The sequence below is a fragment of the Schistocerca gregaria genome, chromosome 4 (assembly GCF_023897955.1).
Source record: "Schistocerca gregaria isolate iqSchGreg1 chromosome 4, iqSchGreg1.2, whole genome shotgun sequence".
Taxonomy (NCBI): domain Eukaryota; kingdom Metazoa; phylum Arthropoda; class Insecta; order Orthoptera; family Acrididae; genus Schistocerca; species Schistocerca gregaria.
The window spans coordinates 635,276,206-635,302,512 of NC_064923.1; the positions used below are offsets into that span (position 1 = coordinate 635,276,206).

At 38.1% G+C, this 26,307-nt stretch overlaps 1 protein-coding gene across 36 annotated transcripts in view; it reads left to right on the forward strand.

Annotated features, from left to right (window-relative positions):
• LOC126267255 (MAGUK p55 subfamily member 7) overlaps positions 1-26,307 on the forward strand; it is a 245,502-nt gene that overhangs the window by 66,239 nt on the left and 152,956 nt on the right. For 13 of the 36 annotated variants that reach the window (XM_049972285.1, XM_049972291.1, XM_049972295.1 and 10 more), the window contains exon 5: positions 3,544-3,573. The exons of the other annotated variants lie outside the window; for them this stretch is intronic. In XM_049972285.1, coding sequence (XP_049828242.1) covers positions 3,544-3,573 — 30 coding nt within the window. The remainder of the gene's footprint in view (positions 1-3,543; positions 3,574-26,307) is intronic. 36 annotated transcript variants of the gene reach the window in all.

A 26,307-nucleotide genomic window follows, 5' to 3' on the forward strand; every position in this document is an offset into this window, starting at 1 on the left:
GAGAGTTCCTCATGCTCCGAGGGGCCATCAGTGTACTCTGTCCACCTATCCACTCTCCATGTGTGTGAAACAGTGGAGTTCATTTTCCACTCATAATGTTACCTCTTAAGCTTTTAATTCTTCTGCTGAAAATTACTTTGACTTATTTATATGCTAATTCTTTCCTTGCGAATGTAAGATTCCACTTTTTTCTTTTGCTGTATGGTCACTTCTTAACTAAAGGGAGTAAACAGTAGTCTATTAAGGCAGATTGGGCTAATGTATTATGCTTTGACATATTTTCAAGGTTGCTACCACTTTATCTATTACAATATTGGAGGAAATAATGTAATATACTGGTTTCAGATTATCTGTAGAGAAGTGCACGTGTGTTGATTTAAACCTTTCTTGTTCTATAGTTAATCCAAGTGGCATATGTATAATAGATGTTTCTGGAGTTTTGAAATTTGGATGAGGTGTCTTGGCATTATATGTTATCATAAGCCATGCTGGTTACCTCACTTACAGGATCTGAAAGCTAGATCCCTTGGAGTCAGAATGCCTTCAAGTGTCTTAGGCAAAGATCATGTGGAGTAGACAGAACATGTATGTATCATTTGTAAAATTGTTTTAAGCATGCATACATTACCTATCAACAAGACCTAGATTTATGAACACCAGTGGTGGTTCTTATCACAAGGGTGTAAGGCAGGATCAGCCCCATATTCAGCATCTGTAGTAAGACTTATGACACACCACTATCCATCTGGCAACAGATCTTCTTGATGCCCTGATGTACTCCTTCTTTTCTATCCCATGATCATCAGTAGTCTATATACACTGCTGGGGGAAAAAAATTACATCCCTCTAGAGCTTTCCAATTCACTCAAGATTTATTGTTGCAACAGTGCACATGGAGTACGTGAAGTGATTACATTTACAGATCAGTAGCACAAGCAGTTTTGAGGTACCAGGTACAACTCATGCTGAAATGCCCATATTAGTACATGGTGTAGCCTCCACAGGCGGCAATGCAAGCCCTGGCTGTGGCTTCAATTCAATCGTACAGATGGCGAGTACTGTCCTCAGATATGTCATCCCATACCTGCTCGACCTGTACACATAATTCTGTAAGAGTTGTTGGTTGATGAGTCGCACAATTCACTTCTCACCCTATTGTGTCCCACATGTGTTTGGAGACAAGTCTGTAGATCATGCTAGCCAGGGAAGTTGCTGCATGTCTTGCAGAGTATGTCAAGTTTCATAGACAATGTGTGGGTGTGCATTATCCTGTTGGAACAACACGTCACCTTCCTGTTACAAGAATGCCAAAAGAATGGGCATAACAACATTCTGTGTGTACCAACTGCTGGTTAGCATCACCTCCAGAAATGCAGAAGATGAACGAGAGTTGTAGCTTATCACCCCCAGACCATAAGGCAGACAGTAGGATAGGTGTGCCTTGGATAAATGTACTCTACGAGACTGTGCTCACCAGGTCTATGTCATATGTGTAAACATCACTTGCATGTGGATAGAATCGGCTTTCATCGCTGAATACCATGGCGTGCTGTTCCATCTTCCAAGTGATCCTCCAATGGCACCAGTTGAGTCATGCACAGCAATGCTGTAACGTGAGAGGAAGACAGGCTGGAGATGTGCATGCCCTTAGTCTTACAGTCAGTTCACAACAATCTGTGTTGATACATCTGGGCTCACAAACCCTCTTATCTGTGCTCAGTATGGTGATCCTGGTGGGCATCTGTGCTGCTTGGACATCCAGAACCTTGTCTCCAGGTGTGAGAATGTTCATGTGACCACAAGCATTGTTGCACAACTGATGCAGCACATCCAACTTGAGAAGTAGTTCTCTGAAAGGACCATCCCAACACTCGAAAAGCCATAGTTTGACCCCTTTCAAAATGATTCATTTGGCTGTAGGAACTACGAGTGCATCTCCGTGGCATGGTCTGTACCACATTGAGCCTTCTGGCTGTGATCACTCCATACTAAAGGGTAGACACAGATGGCACTCTGGTAGGTATACCACTATAATGTCTGTTGGTGGACAACATTGAAACCATTATCAGTACATCTTCTATTCCCCAGATGGCATATGCTGTCATAGGCTCAAAATCAAAATTGTATTTCCAAGTGTACAAGTTTTTTTAACCTTTTTCTTGTCAGCAGTATAGAGCAATCCCCTCACTCATATACAATCCCCACGAAGCAAATGTAGAATGTAGTTACCTCTTTGGATTCTCAAATGACTCAGATTTGCTTTATTTCTATTCAAGTACCTGTGCAAGCACCAAGTTGAAATCGTTTAGTTGGAACAATTACGTAAATGCTTTCTTTCTTGAAGTTATTCGTTTGGGCTGTATGTTGAACTTTGTTTTGAAATGTTTTGATATTTTCATTTTTTGTTCTTCCATCACTAAGTTTGATGGTGAAAAGGACAGTGTCCCAGATTGAGGTATGTTGTTGACTCATTTTCATCATGGCATATTCAGTTTTTTATAATTTTAACGAATAAAGACCATATGACGAGTTAACTTCACTTATGAAAAAATGAGACCACTTCAATTGTGAAACAACTTTTTAACTGTCATATGCATGGCTGAAGATATATTTCCTGTTTGTAGCTCTGTCACTTCTTCATTTGCTTTTTGTTAAAAAGAGAGACACAAAGAAATAACTGAAAGCAACAGAAACACTATAGTTGAAAGGGTAGATTGCCACTCACCATAAGGATGACATGTTGAACTGCAGACAGGGACAATAAAAAGACTTTCTTCAGGAAAGAAAACACACTCTTCACACTTCTCGTCACTGTGTCCAGAGATAGTGATCATGTGCATATGAGATGTGCTTGTATGTGTTTGTTTTCTTTTCTGGTGAAGGGTTTGCCCAAAAGCTCATTGTGTGACAGCCTTTTTGTTGTGCCTGTCTGCAATTTAAGATGTCAGCTTTATGGTGAGTGGCAATCTATTCGGTTTGTATCATAATACTGTTGATATTCCAGCCTGACTTTCCATTGTTTCAAAAGCAACATAATGTTATTCCAGAAGGTCGTACAGATAAATGTAATACATCTATGTGATTATAGGAAGTGCCACATTGTAATACTGAATTTCTTTCAGTCTTCATTATGTATCTGTTTAACTTCTGTTTGATGAGCTGCAGAAATATAAAAAACAAAATTTCCCTTTCCCATGTATAGGAAACACAAGAAAGCAGGTCATATGTACTAGAATTTAATTGGATTGGTATTTATCAGCTTAATCATAAGGAAAAATTTTTCCCTCTACTATTGAAAATCTGTGATTTTTATTATGTGTAATTAATCCCGCTGTGGGAAAGAATAAAAGTTTAACTTTTATTTCATGTTATTCTCATTTACTGAGATGTGTCATTGCTTCTCAACAATTGTAAATATTAAACTACACTTAATTATTTATATGTACATATGTATTTTATTTAGCATAGAAATAAGTTTATTTTTTCATTGCTTTGTAAGAGGTATCTGTCATTGTGTATTCTTTCATTGACTTGCTTCCTCAGAGTGGTGCCCAAAGTGTTGAGCCTATTGTGGTAAGTGTTTGCGTGTTTCTGCCTTAATACTAAAGTACTCCTTTACTTTATTTGGCTTCCTTGTATCCTTGGAGAAAGTTTAAAACGTTTAGAATTTTATTATTGTAGTTAACCCCAAGCCCTGTAAAATATTTTTGTTGCATTGTGTTTTGCCTTTACCATGTGGAAGAAACCTAAATAACAAGTAATGCGTGATACTTATCATTGACAAATATTCAGGGGTTTGTCTATGTGCTTGCATGTAATTTTCTGCACAACGCACTGATCCACATGCATTGAAAACTGTTTAGAAACATAAGCAGGAGGCATACTAACATTAAAATTCATCACACACTAAGGAACAGATAGTTTGCATGTTTATTGCCTGAAAGAAACTGTTAGTGTTTATCAGAAATACGTAGATATTAATGAATTATATACAAAGGGTCAATGGTGCTAGTGCAGTTGTTAAAGGGAACAGAGAGGATGACGATATTCTTTCATGTGTACTAATTTTTGTTGCATTAATTCATCAGTGAAGTTTTAGTTGCTGGAGAGTCACATATGTCTGTTACACTAATTCTTTTAAAACAGAGTGCAATGTTGAAATTTGGGTTTTTTGACATTTGCAAGAAATATTTGTCAACACATAACTAGATGTTTTTAGTAATCAGGCTGATAAGCATAGTTATATGGTGAGGTGGCCAGTAAAATCATGTAATTGGACATTTATAAAGTTGATATTGTGCGTGGATTTTAATAGCTTTCAAACTTGTTACTGTTTTATTTTTTAATCTTTTAAATTGGTTTGGCCTACGAAGGACCACATGAAATGACTTAAGTTTTCTTTCTTTTCCCCTTTCTTTATTCTATCATTATTGCACCTGCCTGTTTCTTTGTATTGTCCTGGAAGCCCTAGAAACTTCTTACTTTTGCTCGGAATGTTTCTCTTTCTCCTATTGCTTCCTCTCTTGTTTCCATTTCCCAGAGGTCTTCGTAAATTCTTTGGTCCATGTCATTGATGTTTTTTGGTTTCTGTCAAAAAGCACGAAAATTCTCTTTCGTATTTTTTTCATCTAGCCTTTTTAGCTGTCCATAAAAATACAGCTGTTCTCTTCCTCTTTGTGTCTAATAGTCAGTCTGTCTTTTGATAAACTTCTTTGTTATTGTTATTATTATTATTGTTATTGATCAGAAGTATTGAAGTATAAGTGTAAATTAGACCTAAGAAGTCACCCCATTGCATAGTTGTGCATCACCTTTGAGCTAAGTCTATTGAAAAACAGTGTAATGGTTTTACTTTATTTAAATTTGAAAATCATTTTGAGGGCATTCGTTATGTAGCAAAATATGTGTGATACTCTTAGTGAGGCCTAGATAAACCTGTCACAATCCTCACTAACAGTGAGATTTTTGTTTGTGTTTGGTTACTATATTGGAATGCAATCCTGTGAGCTTGTAACAGATGAAATGGACTACTATATTTCTCATGGGTTGCAAATTAAGTGGATTGTAAACTGATCATCACTCAGCCCATCTGCCAAGATGTTGGAAGCTACATTCAGTAACCAGTAAGAATTTATTATTTATTTGTGTTATGTCTCAAAAAAATATTACTCTGGGCACTCTTATTAAAATTTCCATAGGTTTTTTGTTTCTATGTGATTGCTGTTTGTTTATCTTTGGATAAAACCTTCATCTTCATCTCAGTATTGCATCAGAATTATCTGCACTTAAAATGGCGTGTTGTGACCGCAGAGCTCAGAAATATCAAGGCGTTGATATTTAGAGTGATATGGACTTGATATTTTTATTTTATTTTTATTTATATACATATTCCATAGATACTTTTATGCTTATGAGACACAAGGATATTGAACAAGTAAAAAATATGAAAATGGTATTTACAAAGAACATGTAATGAGGGGAAGTACACTTAATTTACAAACAAGAGTTGCAGGAAAATACACTCAGGAACATTGAAAATAGTGCATCCAGTGGGCAGAAAGGTACAAACATGAAACTTTGCAAATAAGTGAAGTGAGATCCTATATACAAACGATCCAGGTTTGGTGTCATTGTGCATGTCCACAAACCCTGCTGTTGCACTGCAGTCGCGCACTTAAACAGCGAATAGTGGATGAATCACACACTTGACGATCACATTTCAAATTGAGGAGGACATTAGTAGTCGCAAAATGCCATTTGATGTGTTAGACAACATTTTTCACAGTTAAGTCTGTTTTAGAGAAGTCTAATGATCAGCACAAAAACAGCGGGCTGATCGATATGACATATGTGACTTCAGGGTGTCAGCTGACATTGGGAGCAGTGGATGCAAGATGGCATCCACACGCAACTTACCGGGTCTAACACGACCAGGAAGATAATGAGGCAAAATGATCGAAGGATCATGCAGCAAACTATTGTGGATCCTACACTGACTAGCTTCATGAAACAAGCAAATGTACGGGTTTAAATTGTTCCAAAAAACCATTTCCAGACACCTTGTGTATGCAAATTTGCAATCCAGCTGCTCTTTTAGTGTACTGTCATTAACACAGAAAGATTAGTGACTCCATATACAGTGGTGCCAAGTCAGAATAGGTGGACTGCCACAGATTGGCAAAATGTTGTGTTTAGTGAGGAATCCTGATTCATTTTGAGGATGGATGATAAAAACATACAGATGAGATGGAAGCGTGGTAAATGCTACAGTTTCACCTATGCTGTCACATTCCACACCACTCACACAACTGGCATAATAGTCTAGGGGACCGTAGACTTCAGTAATGGGGTAGCATTATGTCGGATGACATACTTTTACCGCATGTGGTATCCTTCCGACATGGGCTACTAGGGGCACTTTTTCACCAAGATAATACTGATGCACACAAAGATCGAGTTTCTCAAGACCTCCTATGCCATTTCCTGCTTCTTTCATGGTTAGTCTGCTCGCTGGACATGTCCCCTATAGAGCATATGTGGGATTATCTGAAATGACAGATACCGTCATGTCAAGCTGTACATGATTGGGAGGTCGCTATTTGAGATTTGTGGGCCATTCTTCCTCAGGACAATATCAGACATTGATACGACTCAGTGTGATGTTGTGGTATGTATTGCAGCTAAAGATGGTCCAATGCATTATTGATGTGCACTGTATTTGTCTACTTGTACTCACTGTATTTGTTTATGTGTCTTGATTTTGGGATCAATTGAATCTCTCATCTGTATCAGTGTATCTGATAAATTTCATTTCCATCTGATGATGTGTGTAAGGATTAGCACATGTTGACCAGCAGTACATAACAAACAAACAATAAAAATATATGCATAAACAGTCCATGTGTCTTTGTTAAAAAATTCTTCTGATGAAAAAAAAGTTTTATCAAGTAAATGTATCTTTATTTTTTAAATAATATGCTACTACTACGTGTAACTTTGATGTTACTTGGCAGTGAATTGGATATTTTAATACTGGAATAAGGTACACAATTGTGATGAAATCATAATCTTGTATTTTGATCATGGTACATTTCATTGGTTCTGTAGTGGACAGTTTTATCAACCATGAAACTCGTAATAGAATAAATATTTTGAGAAGTACTTCAAGTTTCGTAAAAAGATTGCAACAACAGGTTCTTGGGGAAATTCTGCATGTAAGTTGGACAACCTTTTTCCTTGGGAATGAAAATTTTCGTTAATGTGGGGAATTGCCCCAAAAAAATAATTCCTAATGGCAAAGATAGCTGTGGGCAACTTTTTTGTGATCTTGAGGATACAATGATCCATTCTAACCCTGCTCTATGTATATGGAGGCCTAAGAATTTGGTGTGGTACTTCCTTTGTATTTGCTAGCTGTCTTGTACAACAGGTACCTTCTGTGTGATTTTGTGGTCAGAGCTGAACTGGATATAGTTAGTTATGCTTAGGTTAACAGACAATGAGTTTACTTAGAATCAGTTAAGACTCCTGAGAGTAATTTGTTGGCATCAGTCTCTAGATTGGTGGAATGTTGTTTGTGTGTCACTGTCTTGTGTCATCAGCAAACTTACATGTTTTATGTGACAAGCGCAGCAGTGGACCAAGGACAGATCATGGGGAGGGGAGGACTCTAAGGAGTTCAGTACTCTACTCCTCTTCCCCCTACACACACACATATATGCATTGCTGATCTCAACCAAAACTACTGCCTGCTTCCCTGTTAGTTATTGTTCTTAGGTCAAAGGTATGTAGTTGTTAGAGTCAAAACACATTAAAAGGCAACAATAGTTGAAAGTGAATGAGGTAGGTTTGTAGCATATCATCGATGTTATTCGTTCTGTACATCAAGTGAGTTGCGAAGGAAACCAAGGAGCAATTCAGAAAGGGAATTAAAGTTCGTGGACAAGAAATGGCAATTTTGACATTTGCCATTGATGATGTAATTCTTGCAGAAGTGGCAAAGGACTTGGGAGATCAATAGAGTGGGATGGATAGTGTCTTGAAAATAAGTTACAAGATAAGCATTAATAAATGTAAAACAAGGATAGTTGAATGTAGTCTAATTAAATCAGGCAGTCTGAGGGAATAGATTAGGAAATGAGACACCAAAACTAGTAGTCGAGTTTTGTTATTTATCCAGCAAAGTAAATGAACAACGGCCGAAGTAGAGAGGATATAAAATGTAGACTGGCAACAGCAAGAAAATCAGTTTTGAGGAAAAGAACTGTGTTAATATTAAATATAAATTTAACTTTTAGGAAGTTTTTCTGAAGGTATTTCTGGCTTGTGCCTCGCATGGAAATGAAACGTATGTGGTAACAGTTCAGACAAGAGGAAAGTAGAAGCTTTTTGTTATAGAAGGATGCTGAAGCCTGGTTGCGTAGATCAGATTAAAAATGAGAAGGTGCTGAATTAAAGTGGGGAGAAAGAAATTTATGGCACAACATGACTAAAAGAAGGGATCAGTTGATGGAAGACATATGAAGACATGAGGGAATAGTAAATTTGGTAATGGAGGGAAGTATGGGGGCAAAAATTTTAGAGGGAGAACCAGGCTTGACTGGGGTAGAGAGTTTTAAATGAATGTAGGTTTCAGTAGTTACAGAGAGATGAAGAGATTTACCCAGAATAGACTAGCGTGGAGAGCCGCAGCAAACCAACTTTCGGACTGAATGGTGCAACAAAAATATGACACAGTGAATAAGTGTCAAATAATCAAGAAGATAAAGGGATAAACGTGTATGCTACTGAATGTTGTGTCAGATATTATTGCAGCACTGCAACTTATGAATAGAATGGCATTGAACTGAAACTTGAAATGGTTTGGATTTTTAGTGTCACCATTGCAGGATTTTTACTCCTGTAACTTGTTAATGGCTCGCAGGAAGGGGATAGTTTGCCAAACCAGAATGTAGTTGTTTGAAATAAGTTAGTTATAACTTGGAATATTCTTTGAAAGCTCCACACTGCTTGCATTACCCCATTAAGGAGATACCACAGTTGTACCCCTTTCTCAAACTATAAGTTTAGTAAATGATTCCAATCATTGTCCCCAAAATTATAGGATACAGTTGAAACAAACAAAGGTCACTTATTTCATAACCAACAACATATAAGACCCCCTTAGCAACATAAATTAATTTTGAAGACCAATACAAACTCATTGATGAGAAGAGCATCTAGTTGTCCAAGCATATTTGCAAAATAGAAGAATCGCAAGGTTTGAATTTAAACTTGAAAATGAAATGGAGTGTGAATCAGTTGGCACAAAATGAGTACTTTCACTTGTAAGAATAGAGAAAATATCTGCTTACAGCAGCTACACTGCTGAGTGCCCTTAACTTGGGTTCCTCAATAATCTTGTTAAATTTTTGGAAAGATACGACTTTTTCAACCCTTTTCTCTTTTTTTTCCACGTGATATAACTTCAGCTTTCAAAAGGCAGTAACTTTTTTACATGTTTGTGTTTCTATCCCTCTTCCATTTGGTAAGTGGACATCTTTATTTGGTGGCAGTTTGTGCACATTAATTTTTGTGTATTTGGTTTAGAGTGTATGAATAACAACTAAAAGGAGGTAATAAGTTTGTTGAAATCGAAAAAGTAAACTGATTATGGTGGGGGCGAAGAGAACAAAGGCAACAGTAGAAGAAAATGTAATGATAGTGCATGTACATGCAAACTATTATGACAAATTTCACTCTAAAAGTACTCCTAGGTTATCAGCTGAGTAAAAGTGTTATCTCGGTGCAATGTTTTATGGAGTTGTGGCTCATCATCATCTTCTGGTGTGCTCTCTCAGTGAGTATGTAGATGCCAACCAGCAGGAAAGGAGAAAAATTTCAGCCACTGAGCTTTCTCTTAACTGATGCTGCTGAAATGGAGAAGAAGTTGTCTGGCTTATGTTACTATAAGTATGCACATTTGGTAATAACATTTTCGTCACTTATAAAGTAGTGGCCAAAAGTCACAGCAAGGATTGTGTCATTTAAAGATGTGCTACTTATTATGCGCAAATCTTGCAGTTAGATGCGGTATATCATTCAAGTGCAGACAGGATATCTGAGCAATCTGTTACAGAAAGGTGTGTGATGAACATGGCAGTACATCATGATTTCTGCAACTTTGAACACAAATTGGTTCAAGATGGATGGGTCATAGCATATCAGAAATTACACAACAGTTCAAGTCTCCAAAGTCATTTGTGTGTATCTTCATTATCAGATAGACATTTGTTTCTGCATGCATAAACTACTGCAGTGGTTTAACTAATGTATGTCATATTGCCTCTGCAGAATCAGAAGGGGTGATGAGATAGCCATTAGTTTGTCATATCTGGTATGTCAGAAACCCATTTCCAGCAGGATTGTATGGAGAGAGAAATGCACCACATGGGCTTCAGAAGTCCATGACCAACAACATATTGACTGGGTTCATAGCATATCAGAAATTACACAACAGTTCAAGTCTCCAAAGTCATTTGTGTGTATCTTCATTATCAGATAGACATTTGTTTCTGCATGCATAAACTACTGCAGTGGTTTAACTAATGTATGTCATATTGCCTCTGCAGAACCAGAAGGGGTGATCAGATAGCCATTAGTTTGTCATATCTGGCATGTCAGAAACCCATTTCCAGCAGGATTGTATGGAGAGAGAAATGCACCACATGGGCTTCAGAAGTCCATGACCAACAACATATTGACTGGGTTACCATGACTTTTAGCCACGCAGTATACACTTGAAGAAAAAAATGGTACAACATTTGTAAACATATCTGGATGGGATGGGATAGGATAGTATAGAAATGCTGGTTACAGAAAATGATAGGTGTATATTGGCTGCAGGTAGACATTATGGAATAATACATAGGGGCATATTTTGTGCCACAGCCCATGAACTAGTTACATATTTGATAGAAATTTATTTCAGTCCAGTGTCAGTCTGCGCTAGTCACTTGGATATGATTTTACCATCTGTATATAATTAAGCCCCCCCATGAACCATGGACCTTGCCGTTGGTGGGGAGGCTTGCGTGCCTCAGCGATACAGATGGCCGTACCGTAGGTGCAACCACAACGGAGGGGTATCTGTTGAGAGGCCAGACAAACATGTGGTTCCTGAAGAGGGGCAGCAGCCTTTTCAGTAGTTGCAGGGGCAACAGTCTGGATGATTGACTGATCTGGCCTTGCAACATTAACTAAAACGGCCTTGCTGTGCTGGTACTGCGAACGGCTGAAAGCAAGGGGAAACTACAGCTATAATTTATCTCGAGGACATGCAGCTTTACTGTATGATTAAATGATGATGACGTCCTCTTGGGTAAAATATTCCGGAGGTAAAATAGTCCCCCATTCGGATCTCCGGGCGGGGACTACTCAGGAGGACGTCGTTATCAGGAGAAAGAAAACTGGCATTCTACAGATCGGAGCATGGAATGTCAGATCCCTGAATAGGGCAGGTAGGTTAGAAAATTTAAAAAGGGAAATGGATAGGTTAAAGTTAGATATAGTGGGAATTAGTGAAGTTCGGTGGCAGGAGGAACAAGACTTTTGGTCAGGTGAGTACAGGGTTATAAATACAAAATCAAATAGGGGTAATGCAGGAGTAGGTTTAATAATGAATAGGAAAATAGGAATGCGGGTAAGCTACTGCAAACAGCATAGTGAACGCATTATTGTGGCCAAGATAGACACAAAGCCCATGCCTACTACAGTAGTACAAGTTTATATGCCAACTAGCTCTGCAGATGATGAAGAAATTGATGAAATGTATGATGAGATAAAAGAAATTATTCACGTAGTGATGGGAGACGAAAATTTAATAGTGATGGGTGACTGGAATTCATCAGTAGGACAAGGGAGAGAAGGAAACATAGTAGGTGATTAGGGATTGGGGCTAAGAAATGAAAGAGGAAGCCGTCTGGTAGAATTTTGCACAGAGCATAACTGAATCATAGCTAACATTTGGTTCAAGAATCATAAAAGAAGGTTGTATACATGGAAGAATCCTGGAGATACTAAAAGGTATCAGATAAATTATATAATGGTAAGACAGAGATTTAGGAATCAGGTTTTAAATTGTAGGACATTTCCAGGGGCAGATGTGGACTCTGACCACAATCTATTGGTTATGACCTGTAGGTTAAAACTGAAGAACCTGCAAAAAGGTGGGAATTTAAGGACATGGGATCTGGATAAGCTGAAAGAACCAGAGGTTGTACAGAGTTTCAAGGAGAGCATAAGGGAACAATTGGCAGCAATGGGGGAAAGAAACACAGTTGAAGAAGAATGGGTAGCTCTGAGGGATGAAATAGTGAAGGCAGCAGAGGATAAAGTAGGTAAAAAGATGAGGGCTGCTAGAAATCCTTGGGTAACAGAAGAAATATTGAATTTAATTGATGAAGGGAGAAAATATAAAAATGCAGTAAATGAAGCAAGCAAAAAGGAATACAAACGTCTCAAAAATGAGATCGACAGGAAGTGCAAAATGGCTAAGCAGGGATGGCTAGAGGACAAATGTAAGGATGTAGAAGCTTATCTCACTAGGGGTAAGATAGATACTGCCTACAGGAAAATTAAAGAGACCTTTGGAGAGAAGAGAACCACGTGTATGAATATCAAGAGCTCAGATGGAAACCCAGTTCTAAGCAAAGAAGGAAAGGCAGAAAGGTGGAAGGAGTATATAGAAGGTTTATACAAGGGCAATGTACTTGAGGACAATATTATGGAAATGGAAGAGGATGTAGATGAAGACGAAATGGGAGGTAAGATACTGCGTGAAGAGTTTGACAGAACACTGAAAGACCTGAGTCGAAACAAGGCCTCCGGAGTAGACAACATTCCATTAGAACTACTGACGGCCTTGGGAAAGCCAGTTATGACAAAACTCTACCAGCTGATGAGCAAGATGTATGAGACAGGTGAAATACCCTCAGACTTCAAGAATAATATAATAATTCCAATCCCAAAGAAAGCAGGTGCTAACAGATCTGAAAATTACCGAACTATCAGTTTAATAAGTCACAGCTGCAAAATACTAACTCAAATTCTTTACAGACGAATGGAAAAACTGGTAGATGCGGACCTCGGGGAGGATCAGTTTGGATTCAGTAGGAATGTTGGAACATGTGAGTCAATACTGACCTTACGACTTATCTTAGAAGAAAGATTAAGAAAAGGCAAACCTACGTTTCTAGCATTTGTAGACTTAGAGAAAGCTTTTGACAATGTTGACTGGAATACTCTCTTTCAAATTCTGAAGGTGGCAGGGGTAAAATACAGGGAGCGAAAGGCTATTTACAATTTGTACAGAAACCAGATGGCAGTCATAAGAGTCGAGGGGCATGAAAGGGGAGCAGTGGTTGGGGAGGGAGTGAGACAGGGTTGTAGCCTCTCCCCAATATTATTCAATCTGTATATTGAGCAAGCAGTAAAGGAAACAAAAGAAAAAATTGGAGTAGGTATTAAAATTCATGGAGAAGAAATAAAAACTTTGAGGTTCGCCGATGACATTGTAATTCTGTCAGAGACGGCAAAGGATTTGGAAGAGCAGTTGAACGGAATGGACAGTGTCTTGAAAAGAGGATATAAGATGAACATCAACAAAAGCAAAACTAGGATAATGGAATGTAGTCAAATTAAATCGGGTGATGCTGAGGGAATTAGATTAGGAAATGAGACACTTAAAGTAGTGAAGGAGTTTTGCTATTTAGGAAGTAAAATAACTGATGATGGTCGAAGTAGAGAGGATATAAAATGTAGACTGGCAATGGCAAGGAAAGCGTTTCTCAAGAAGAGAAATTTGTTAACATTGAATATAGATTTATGTATCAGGAAGTCGTTTATGAAAGGGTTTGTTTGGAGCATAGCCATGTATGGAAGTGAAACATGGACGATAACTAGTTTGGACAAGAAGAGAATAGAAGCTTTCGAAATGTGGTGCTACAGAAGAATGCTGTAGATTAGATGGGTAGATCACGTAACTAATGAGGAAGTATTGAATAGGATTGGGGAGAAGAGAAGTTTGTGGCACAACTTGACTAGAAGAAGGGATCGGTTGGTAGGACATGTTTTGAGGCATCAAGGGATCACAAATTTAGCATTGGAGGGCAGCGTGGAGGGTAAAAATCGTAGAGGGAGACCAAGAGATGAATACACTAAGCAGATTCAGAAGGATGTAGGTTGCAGTAGGTACTGGGAGATGAAGCAGCTTGCACAGGATAGAGTAGCATGGAGAGCTGCATCAAACCAGTCTCAGGACTGAAGACAACAACAACAACAACAACAACAACAATATAATTAAGCACTCAAGTATTTTCTTATATGTTAGGAATTATTAAACCTGGGTTCTGATAAAAGAATATTGATTTTCAGCTGCAGCTTTTTACTTTTCAGCTGTGAATTAACTCGTGTCAACTTCCTTTGTGTATTTGAGAAGCTCAGGATAGAATAATATTGGCTGAAGACAGTCATATGCATGCCCTAAATTTAATATGTCATCATTTGTTAGACTTATGCGTTTCACTGCCATTTTCTTCACCATTCATGTATCTGCGATCTAGCTCTTGGTGTGGCCAAGGCTAACTCTACAGTTCTGCAGTACATTTCCTGGTGTGAGTCACATATTTCATTACCATGCCACTGTGTGACACATTAATAAAATCTTTTTGGGCTTCCAGTTATGTCAAGTGACACATGGTTTTATTGTTATTATTATTATTATTATTATTTTAATTATTATTATTAGTAGTAGTAGTAGTAGTAGTAGTAAAGTAGTATTAATAGTGGTAATGGTAGCAACAACAACATTTTTCTCACTGTGTCTACAACAAGATACGTTAGCAGTAACATCTTCCAGTCTGTGTATTTGCTTGCAATTTATATATTTTACTCCTTGGTTTATAAATGTAATAGCTATCCCACAGATACTTTTTTGCAGCTTCTCATCTTGTGGAAAGCTTTTCATACAAACCTCTTTTAATTTTTTCAGTCATTTCTTTATTTTGCATCTTGTGTATTCCTTTTTTATAGTGCATCATATTTTTAAACCAATCTCTGCTATATTTTTTAAGTGTTAAGAATGCTGAGCTTCTGCAGAAGAACTAAAAATTTCTGAGGAGGTCATACAATTATTATTATTATTATTATTATTATTATTATTATTATTATTATTATTATTTAAAGAAGGCAGTCATCACCAATAAAATATCAGTCTGTTTAAGCTGCCCCAGGGGGAGAAGGGGTGGGATGCAGATTCTGTCCCCCCGAACTCACTCAGAAATTTACACTGCATGTCATCAAATATGTGATTAGTTGTTTAACAAAAAGTTTTGCGTATAACTGAACCAGATTGTTGTATCCTTGAAGCTACTGTCTGTCAGACACTGTCAAACATCTTTAACTCCAACTACATTCTGTCCTGTCCAGTCATAAGTTTTTGCAAAGGAACAATAGGCCACAAAAGTTAATTTTTCTCTTAAAGACATTTTCTATAACTGTAAAAATGCCACAGAAAAATTCAAAACAGATAGAGTCTTTTGAAATTATTCAGAAACATGAAAATAACATGCCTCTGATCGTTAAAATTGCATGACATTTTTTGACTAGTCAAGAGAACCTCTTTACTGGTAATTATCAGTTCACTGGGTTGAACAGGAAACACGCTGAGAGGTCATGCAATGGTTGCTGGGCATTTCTCCATGAGATTAAGAACAATGTACAGGAACTGAAATTGTGGATGAAGTGCTGCAACACTTGCATGACACTAACAATACAAAACGAAATGACTCTCATTATCCAGGGAGACATTTTGCAGCAAATAAGAAATTCTCCATTTTACAGAATGAATTATGACATATTCAAAGACAGACATGGCTGAATGTACATTCCATCGACCTTGAGGCTTTCTGAGTTAATTAATTTTTTCTGGATTCATACAGACTGCAGAATTACAGGTCACAATCGCTGGCAACTGCCATTAAAACATCCTTGTCTCCAAGGTGCAGTTAATACGTTTGGGCGGGACTGGGGTGATAAGGAAACCCTTCTTTAAGGCAAGCTAAGGAGCTGTAATATCCACTGCAGTGATCATTATTTGGAACTTGCACTACATTAAGTTTCAAGAAGCAGTAATCCATTGAACAATGTCGTGTAACGTCTTGAAGGTATACTTCTTATGACCTCCCAAATGTATCCTCAACCTACATGAGATTTGAATGACCTGTTTGGAGTATGCACCCCAGTCTTGAACCTGTACAAGCTCCTAGTACATAAAGCTTCTAGCACATTAACTCTGCAGTCTCCAATTGTCTTAGAGTGAATCTCACATGAACACATGTTCCGTTTCCCTGCATGATATCAGATTCTGCCAGTGTGTTTTTTATCATTCTGTAGGTATATTGTAGATTGAAAATGTTGCTGTACTGCTGTGTAATTTACTATCATTACAAGTCAGGTGTCTAGATTATTCTACAAATGATGCTTGGAGAGCAGATTATGAGTACAAACTACCTATTGTTTTTAATCACCGAGTCATAATTTGAGTATTTTACAGAGAATGTAGTGGTGTTCTGTTTGAACTTCTCTATGATGTGATAAACATCAAGAATGTGTGACGGATTCAGTCACACTCACAGTATGCATTTGGCAAATAAGACAAAGTAGGAGGAAGAAGATATCTACATATGGCAGCAGAATAGATTAGATTTTAGCTGTTGACAGTGCATACTTACCAGATTTTTAATCTTCTGTAGCAACTTGCACGAGTCAGAGGTGATGTGAAAATAAACTTTGTAGGCAAATGACAGTTACTTCTTATAGTCAATGACAGAACAAGAATTAAAAATCTTGAGTGTTTGGTGCTCCACTGCTTTAAGATATTTACTAAAAGACATCTTTTGTGCACCATGAACTGCACAAGAAATATTTTAATTGCCAAAACAGGTTTTTCAGTTTATAACCCACCCTCAGTGGCATCTGCTACAGAGGAACAAACAAGTGTATGTGCACTGATTTTTGCAGATGATAAGTTTACATGTATAGCACTAAAATAAGTCTACTTACATTATGCACTTCTATAGCAATGACATGCTTGTCAGTTAAAACGACAGGATGTAAAGTATGTCCTACAACATAGTAAATAGTTTGTCCTGTGTGTTACTGCTGTCAAATTTTAAAGAGAGAAAATTCTTGACAATGTTTGATGTAACTGTCATAAGGAGTGAACATGCAACTGCCAAGTCAAGAAGTCTACATTACCTGTCTTTTGTTATTTCTGAGGTCGCATTTATATATGTCTGTGACATGCATCGTATAATTATGTCAATTACAATTTTTGACAGTTGGCATGTGAAGGTAGTATTGGATTCTTTAATTTAACACAGCAAAATGACTTTGACCATCAACAGTTATTTTGCTCCCCAAATAGCAAAATGCACCTACTACTTTAAGTGTCTCATTTCCTCATACAGTTCCCTCAGCATCACCTGATTTAATTAGATTACAATCCATTATCCTCGTTTTGCTTTTGTTGATCTTCATCTTATATCCTCCGTTCAAGACACTGGCCATTCTGTTCAACTGCTCTTCCAGGTCCTTAGCTGTCTCTGACAGAATTACAGTGTCATTGGCAAACCTCATTTTTTTTTATTTTTTCTCTGTGGATTTTAATTCGTACTCCAAATTTTTCTTTTGTTTCCTTTACTGCTTGCTCAGCATACAGATTGAATAACATCGGGGATAGGCTACAACCCTTTCTCACTCCCTTCTCAACCACTGCTTCCCTTTTATGCCCCTTGACTCTTATAACTGCCATCTGGTTTCTGTACAAATTGTAAATAGCCTTTCATTCACTGTATTTGACCTCTAACATTTCCAGAATTTGAACGAGAATATTCCAGTCAACATTGTAAAAAGCTTCCTCTAAGTCTGCAAATGCTAGAAACATAAGTTTGCCTTTCCTTAATCTATCTTCTAAGATAAGTCACAGGGTCAGTATTGCCTCATGTGTTCCAACATTGCTACAGAATCCAAAGTGATCCTCCCCAAGGTCAGCTTCTAGCAGTTTTTCCATTCATCTGTAAAGAATTTGTGTTAGTATTTTGCAGCCATGACTTATTAAACTGATAGTTTGGTAATTTTCACATCTGTCAACACCTGCTTTCTTTGGGATTGGAATTATTGTATTCTTCTTGAAGACAGGGTATTTTGCTGGTCTCATACATCTTGCACACCAGATGGTAGAGTTTTGTCAGGGCTGGCTCTCCCAAGGCTATCAGTTGTCCTAATGGAATGTTGTCTACTCCCAGGGCCTTGTTTCGACTTAGGTCTTTTAGTGCTCAGTCAAACTTGTCATGCAGTATCCTATCTCCCATTTCATCTTCATCTATGTCCTCTTCCATTTCCATAACATTGCCCTCCAGTACAGCGTCCTTGTATAAACCTCTATGTACTCCTTCCGCTTTTCTGCTTTTCCTTCTTTGCTTTTCTGCTTTTCCTTCTTTGCGTAGAAGTGGTTTCCCATATGAGCTCTTGATATTCATACAAGTGGTTCCCTTTTCTCCAAAGGTATCTTTAATTTTCCTTTAGGCATTATCTATCTTACCCCTAGTGATATATGCCTCTACATCCGTACATTTGTCCTCTAGCCATCCCTGCTTAGCCATTTTGCTCTCCCTGTCGATCTCATTTTGAAACATTTGTATTCCCTTTTGCCTGCTTCATTTGCTGGATTTTTATATTTTCTCCTGTCATCAATTAAATTCAATATCTCTTATGTTATCCAAGGATTTCTACTAGCTCTCATCTTTTTACCTACTTGATCCTCTGCGGCGTTAACTATTTCATCTCTCAAAGCTATCCATTCTTCTTCTACAGTATTTCTTTCCCCCATTCTTGTCCATCATTCCCCAATGCTCTCTCTGAAACTCTCTACAACCTCTGGTTCTTTTAGTTTATCCAGGTCCCATCTCCTTAAAATTCTACCTTTTTGCAGTTTCTTCAGTTTTAATCTACATTTCATAACCAAAAAATTGTGGTCAGAGTCCACATCTGCCCCTGGCAATCTCTTACAATTTAAAACATGTAACATAAAGCAATGCATTTCAGTGACAACCTCATTCACTTTGAGAAAGCCTCTCCAAAAATTAATGTCTTTACACTGTCACAGGTAAATGGTACTAGCAAAAGAGGTGTTACTGCAAATCCATTTTAAAATTTACCATGTTCTTCCAATAATTTATATGAGCTGATAACATCCTATACACAAATAACTACATCTTCCCAAACGGCAGACAATGGTAAATCAATCAACATTTTTCTAAGTGTGAAATTTTCACCATTATTACCAAAGTAAAAATGTGTTATTAAAAAATACAAAAATTTGAGAAATCTAGCCTAAACCATCAGATTACACATCACTAGTTTTGTCTGAAGATTCTGCTTTTGAAACAAGGACTCTGAGCTCTGCCTAAGGAACCACACAAACTGTTGAGTAACCCATAGCCATCATAAGCTTTTCATCTCAATGGAGAAAAAAGGGAAGAAGATGGCCAAATCTCACTAATTTCACTGTTTCTTAATTCTAGTCAATTATGACACACATGGGTTCTGAGTACATTTGGAGAAAAGGGTAGACATTTGTATTTGCACTCGTAAGATACCTATTTGAAAAATGCTTACACTTCTATGCTGTAATGTCACAGCCACTGTAGAAAGATGGTGTTTACGGGAAGGAGCTAAAAGTGGAATGACTTTCTTACTAATAATACATATTAGTCAGTTATCTATTCCTCTCACCACACTATTACCAGTTATTGCTGTGCTAACGTGTATGTATCCTAAAATAAATATTTTTCAAGATAACAACAATGTAATTTCCTGGCTGTAATAATACATAAAATATCTCACCTGTATCTGGCTGATATGTAGTGCATAGAAATGTGCAACAGGAAACTATTTATGCTAGTGTGCTAGCTATTGCTCTTTTTTTATTATTATTTTTATTTTTTTTAGTAGACTTACATACATTCACACATAGACAGCTACACAAATGCCCAGCTGCACACGCCTGTGGCCAGTCTACAGCAAGCCTTGCTGTGGCTGCAGGTGTGTGCATTTGGGTGTCTGTGAGGTTGTGCATGTGAGTGTATGTACTTCTACAAGAGAAAGAACAAGAGCTTGAAAGCTTTAAATAGGTTTCTGTTGTGTGTTTCTATGTGCCACACTTCAGTCGGCTACAGATAAGCGGTTGCTTTTCCTTTATAATTGTATGTATTCCTCAAGATACATGGCCATTCATGAAACTGCATATAATGAGGCTTGTAGTGACCACTACTATTAAATACGTGAAGGCTGAGCTGTTGAGAGCTTCAGATAACCAGAATAATAAGTCCGTATGCTTCCATGACGTGGTACAAGTCTTTCAGTTGGACACCACTTTGGCAAATTGCGTATCCCTAATCCTTAGTAATCTGACTGGTGAATGGGCTTCTGCATATTTATGTAGAATCTGAACCAAGTGCCATTTGTGGCAAATCTTCACAGGATGGAGAGGTGAATGCTAGGTTAAAGATAGATGAAATATTCTGGGTTCTGGCCAGGAATCTATCCCGCTACCTTTCGGTTTCCAGGCATGCATTTTACCGCTAGTCCACCAACCCCAACTAGGTAACGAGAACATTTGTACGTGTCGAATACATGGAAACACACACATTTCAACATAACTATGGGGTTGGTAATCAGGCTTTTTTATTCTCTTTGACCATCAGAGACACTACTTAGTGGGATGTGGTTGATGATATCCTCTCCTGTGAAAACTTCTCTGTCTGTGAGCACTTGTTGATTTGAGTAGTACTTTGAAGGAACTGACCAAAATAGGAATTCTGCAGAGCAAACTAGATCAATCAGTTGTTTGTAGGTATCACAATATCATCCTAGAATTAGCAAATCCTGTTTTGAACTCAATTTACAAAGTCACAAATGCACCAATAAAGGTGGCACAATGTTTAAGGCATATTACTTACATGCAAGAGCTACAGAATTTGAATCCCTGTCTGACCAGTCTGAGTTAAGTTCTCCATAATGTAAAGCTGTCTTCAAGTTGATATGAACATCACAATGATTTACTAGGCAAGGTCGTATTGCAGTTGGTGTGTCCTTGTCTTTCTCCGAACTTACCCAGACAGTTATATGGGAGCTACCATTAAATGTGGGCTCTGAACCATGGCAGGACTCAACATTTACTAATAAATATTGCAAGAGATGAAAGAAGTGATAAGTGACATAAAATTGTAGGTCTGACTTGGAATTGAACCTCAAACCTATGAATCCATAGTCTGGCACTTAAAAACACTGAATTACTGAGCCTAAAGTTAAATTTTTCATTGTTTCCCTAACTCAGTTTATTCAAGTATTGTGATGATTCTTTTCGAATGACCAAATCTGATTTTCTCTGCCATCCTTTACCGGTTAAGCATGTGCTCTGTCAACTGACTTTTATCATGAATGGAACATTGTACTTCAAACTTCCTTTCCTTTCGTGTCTACATCAGTCACACAGCCTGTTCCCCATTGGTATCCTTTTTTTATCTTTCTGCTTCTTTGTGTTCAGAAATCATTAACCTTTCACCTGTTTTCAGCCCAATATGGAGCTATATTATAGGCACATTTATTTGGTTTCCTTAGATCTTCAAGTGTACACTGGAACAGAGAAACAGACCCCAAATATGTAGCATGTCTTGGACCCGACTACAATCATGAAGGATGTCACCCTCATCTTGCTATATTAGTCTTCACCAGTGCCATACCTACATGTAACTCATTGACCATTCTCCAAGTCTTCCATGGACTTTGATGCCAGTAGATTCATACTCTTGCAGTAGATATCAACTTTGAAGCTCTATTCTAAACTCTGACATGAGAGTAGTCCTTCATTTTAGTTATTGTGGTGTACTGAAATTGTACTCTGCTCCTTACATAACATGTCTTTCATCAAAGGTGTATTTGAATTTGTGATTCTATTCATGAGCTACTCGTCACATGTTGGCATAAAAGTGCATACTACTTCGTACAGTTTGTCCAAAATTGTGACCTTCTTTCGAGGTGATATGTGGCATGGTTAATTGAGGATGGCGTATATCATCTTCATGTGGACTGATCATTTCAATGTTGGGGTGAAAAGTGCTGCTGTTTAATCAGGGCCAGGTCTTTGGCAAGACAGAGGTTCAGAAAGAGACCAGATGTTGAAAGTAGTTTGGTTAACAAGGGGAAAATACCATTGATTTGTTGCAGAAGAGTTACTGAATGCCCTATACTGTTCTATTAAGTGTACAGTCGTATGTGAGTCTGCAAGAAGGATTACATGAACAGGTGTTGCTGTTAAAATGTGTAATAGAAGTATCCAGACCACTTCAGGATGCATAGTCCAGATAATATTTCAGCATGCTTCTATTATTGCTATTGCCAAAGTAGCTTTTTGCCATTATAAAGTTATCAGATGCCAAGAGAGACAGTTGCACTTTCTGTTTCAGCAGTCAGGAAATATTTACTGCTCCTTCTTTCAGGAGTGCTAGTTCTGCAAGGTTCGCAGAAGAGCTTCTGTAAAGTTTGGAAGGTAGGAGACGAGATACTGGCAGAAGTAAAGCTGTGAGTACCGGGCGTGAGTCGTGCTTCGGTAGATCAGATGGTAGAGCACTTGCCCGTGAAAGGCAAAGGTCCCGAGTTCAAGTCTCGGTCGGGCACACAGTTTTAATCTGCCAGGAAGTTTCATATCAGCGCACACTCCGCTGCAGAGTGAAAATCTCATTCTGGAAACATCCCCCAGGCTGTTGCTAAGCCATGTCTCCGCTATATCCTTTCTTTCAGGAGTGCTAGTTCTGCAAGGTTCACAGAAGAGCTTCTGTAAAGTTTGGAAGGTAGGAGACGAGATACTGGCAGAAGTTAAGCTGTGAGTACCGGGCATGAGTCGTGCTTCGGTAGCTCAGATGGTAGAGCACTTGCCCGTGAAAGGCAAAGGCCCCGAGTTTGAGTCTCGGTCGGGCACACAGTTTTAATCTGCCAGGAAGTTTCATATTTTTTGCTGTTTGTGACTGAAATATGGCCAAGACTTAAATCATTATATCACATAGGAAAGATTCACATGATTTTAATATTCCACCCAAAATTTTGTGATAGTTTCCTGTCTAACTAACTGTAGGTGGATAGTGCTGGTGCAGTTAGTGATACTTGTATTAGAATGAGAGAATGGTGTCCCTCACGATTGTATGTTAAGTGCAGCAGTCTTCACAAATACCACAGCTAACTCTGTGTCCATGACTAAGAATTCAGTACAGTGCTCTCATTTATGGGGCCCCCTTCCCCAAACCCTTGCAACAGATATATACCAGTTCCATTTGATAATTAGAAGCTTGGGTGAGTGAGTGTAACATACTGGCTTAGTTATTTATGTATGGTATGGAGACGCAGTTGCACCCACATTGAGACCTTGCCCAGTAATTTTGAGTGATTGTGTCTGACTTGCAGAACAATCAGAACATTTTTTTGTGAGTTATAATTTATTCTCTCATAACATTCATGCTCTAATCATTTGAATCAAGTTCAGGAGACACGTCAAAAATGAATGATGCAGCTTCGCTGATACAAAACTACAGCTAATAATATGGAGCAGCATTTTAGCATTAATGTGGCTTGGAAATGTCCTTGGATTGCTGCCATATCCTAAAATCAACTTGATTCAATATTTTAATCGTTAATTGTTACATTCCATCCTGGATTTCCTAGTGTTTGATTCAATATTTTGGTAATCAAACTGTTTGCCATCTTCAAAAGAATGCTGTTGCTGCTGAGTGCCACGGAAAACTTGTGCCTAGCCTGCAGATCCTATATAGCCCTCTGTACCGAGCGTGGCTCATGTACCAAACATCATAGTAGCTGCCCTCCAGAACTGACTGGTCAGGTGGTGCCACCCTTAGTAGAACACTGGTGGCAATGATATATTGCACTCGTAGACTATTTTCACACGTGGACTGTCTGCACCAAAGGACTTTCTGTTTCAATGTGGGCAAGTACAGGGTTGCACATCCTGCACTAAGAGGAAAGTCATTGCCTCTATTAATAAGATTGTCTTCAGATCTAATTTCAATTGCCTCTTTATAAATGCTGTCCCAAAAATCAGAAGTGTTGGCAACTATCACAGTCTCATCAAATTTCATTCCGCATCCCTTGTTTAAGCAATGTTCTGCTACTGCTGATTTTTCTTGTTGTTGTAGCCTCATATGACAGCAATGTTCCATGTATGCACCTGTCATGAACTGTGCAAATCAGATGGCCGATGTAAGCTTTCCCACATTGAAACAGAATTTTATATATGCCATACTTTGTAAGCCCCAAATAATCTTTCACAGAGCTAATCTTGGAAGATGGACAGAACACACTCTTAATGTTACAACTCCTTAAAATTCTTCCAGTCTTAAACGATATGCCCCCAGCATATGGAAAAAGAGCCACAGATCTGTGGTCATCTTTGTGCACTTTTGGGGAGGATCCAAACTCCGTAACCCAATGAAACTGCTTCTCAGAGTTTCAATTTTCCTTAAAACAGCCATCAAATGTGCAAGTTCTTGGGTTAAACTGTCCACGCTGGAAATGGTATATACTCTGCATGTCAGAGCCGTAAGGAGGCCGCTGTGTTGGGTATGGTGGATGGCAACTCGTAGCATCAGTGTGTGTTGGCTTTCGACGAACACTACTTACCAGTGTACCATCTTGTTTTTTGTAAACCATGACATCCAAAAATGGAAGTATCCCATCACTTTCAAACTCCATTCAATCAGTATCTGCATGCTAAGAGTTGCCATCCACCATAACAACTCAGTCACTCCACAGGACTCTGATAAGCAGAGTATATGGCATATCCAACACGGACAGTTTAACACAAGAACTTGGACCTTTGATGGCTGTTTTTAAGGAAAATGGATACTCTGAGAAGCAGATTCATTGGGTTATAGAGTTTGGACCACTCCAGATGTGCACAATGTGGAGCTTGGATGTGTAACCTTATGCTGGCTGCGTATCATTTAAGACTGGAAGAATTTTAAGGAGTTTTAATATTAAGAGTTATGGCACTACTTGGCTCTGTAAAAGATGATTTGGGGCTTAGGAAGCCTGGCATATATAAAATTCCATGTCAGTGTGGGAAAGCTTACATCGGCCATTTGGTTCATGAGTTCAGGAAAAATGCATGGAACATCGCCATCATATGAGGCTACAACAGCCAGAAAAATTGACTGTAGCAGAATGTAGCTCAAATGAGGGATGTGGGATGAAATTTGATGAGACTGTGATAGCTGCCAAAACTTCCAGTTTTTGGGACAGTGTTTATAAAGAGGCAATGGAAATTAGGTTGGCAGACAATTTGATTAATAGAGATGGCTTTCCTCTTAAAAGGATATGGAACCTTAATTACCCTGCTTAAAACTCGTTGCAGCCAGTTCAAGAGTGAAAATAGTCTTTGAGTGTGATACTTTGTTGCCACCAGTTTTCTTCTTAGGGGGCAACAACTGTGATGGACTGTATAAGCGTCATGTACAGTGCGAAGACCTATGTAGGAGGCTGATCTGCAGCCGCGGCATTAGTTTTCAGTGGGACTCAGCAACATTGAGTTCATTCTGAAGGTAGTGAACAGTTGGATCACCAAAATATGGAATCAAGTTTATTTTAGGATAAGGCAGCAAAACTGAGGAGACTTTCAAGACATATCATGCCGAGAAAGTCTGCTAAGTCACATTAATGTAACTTTTTGTAAACAGACAGCTACATTTACACAACAAGACTACACCCTGCTCAAATATTCAGTTCATGCTTCATAAAATCTTCAACAGAGTGGTAGCTTTGCTGAAGTAGAGTATGATTTAGCTTGTTTGTTTCAATGAATTTAGCTTCATATTCATAGTGTATAATTTATTTTAAATTTTCATTTCCATATACTGGGGAGTCTGGGTACATAAGTTAAAATGATGTGCAGGGAGCATAAAATTATATTTATATCTATTATTATGAGTATCAGAACTGTTTTCCTCAAATATTTCTAAATTTCTATTGGGCATTTGCCTAAAGTCACTTAGGAAAACCTAAATCAGGATAACCATACAAAGCAAGCTCCACCCCCTGACTGTGAGGTCAGTGTCTTCCAAACAGCACTGCTTCATTTGGTTCTCCGTTATAAACCAGTTTTACTTTTCATCACTGCATGATTCAAGCACATCAAACACAGTT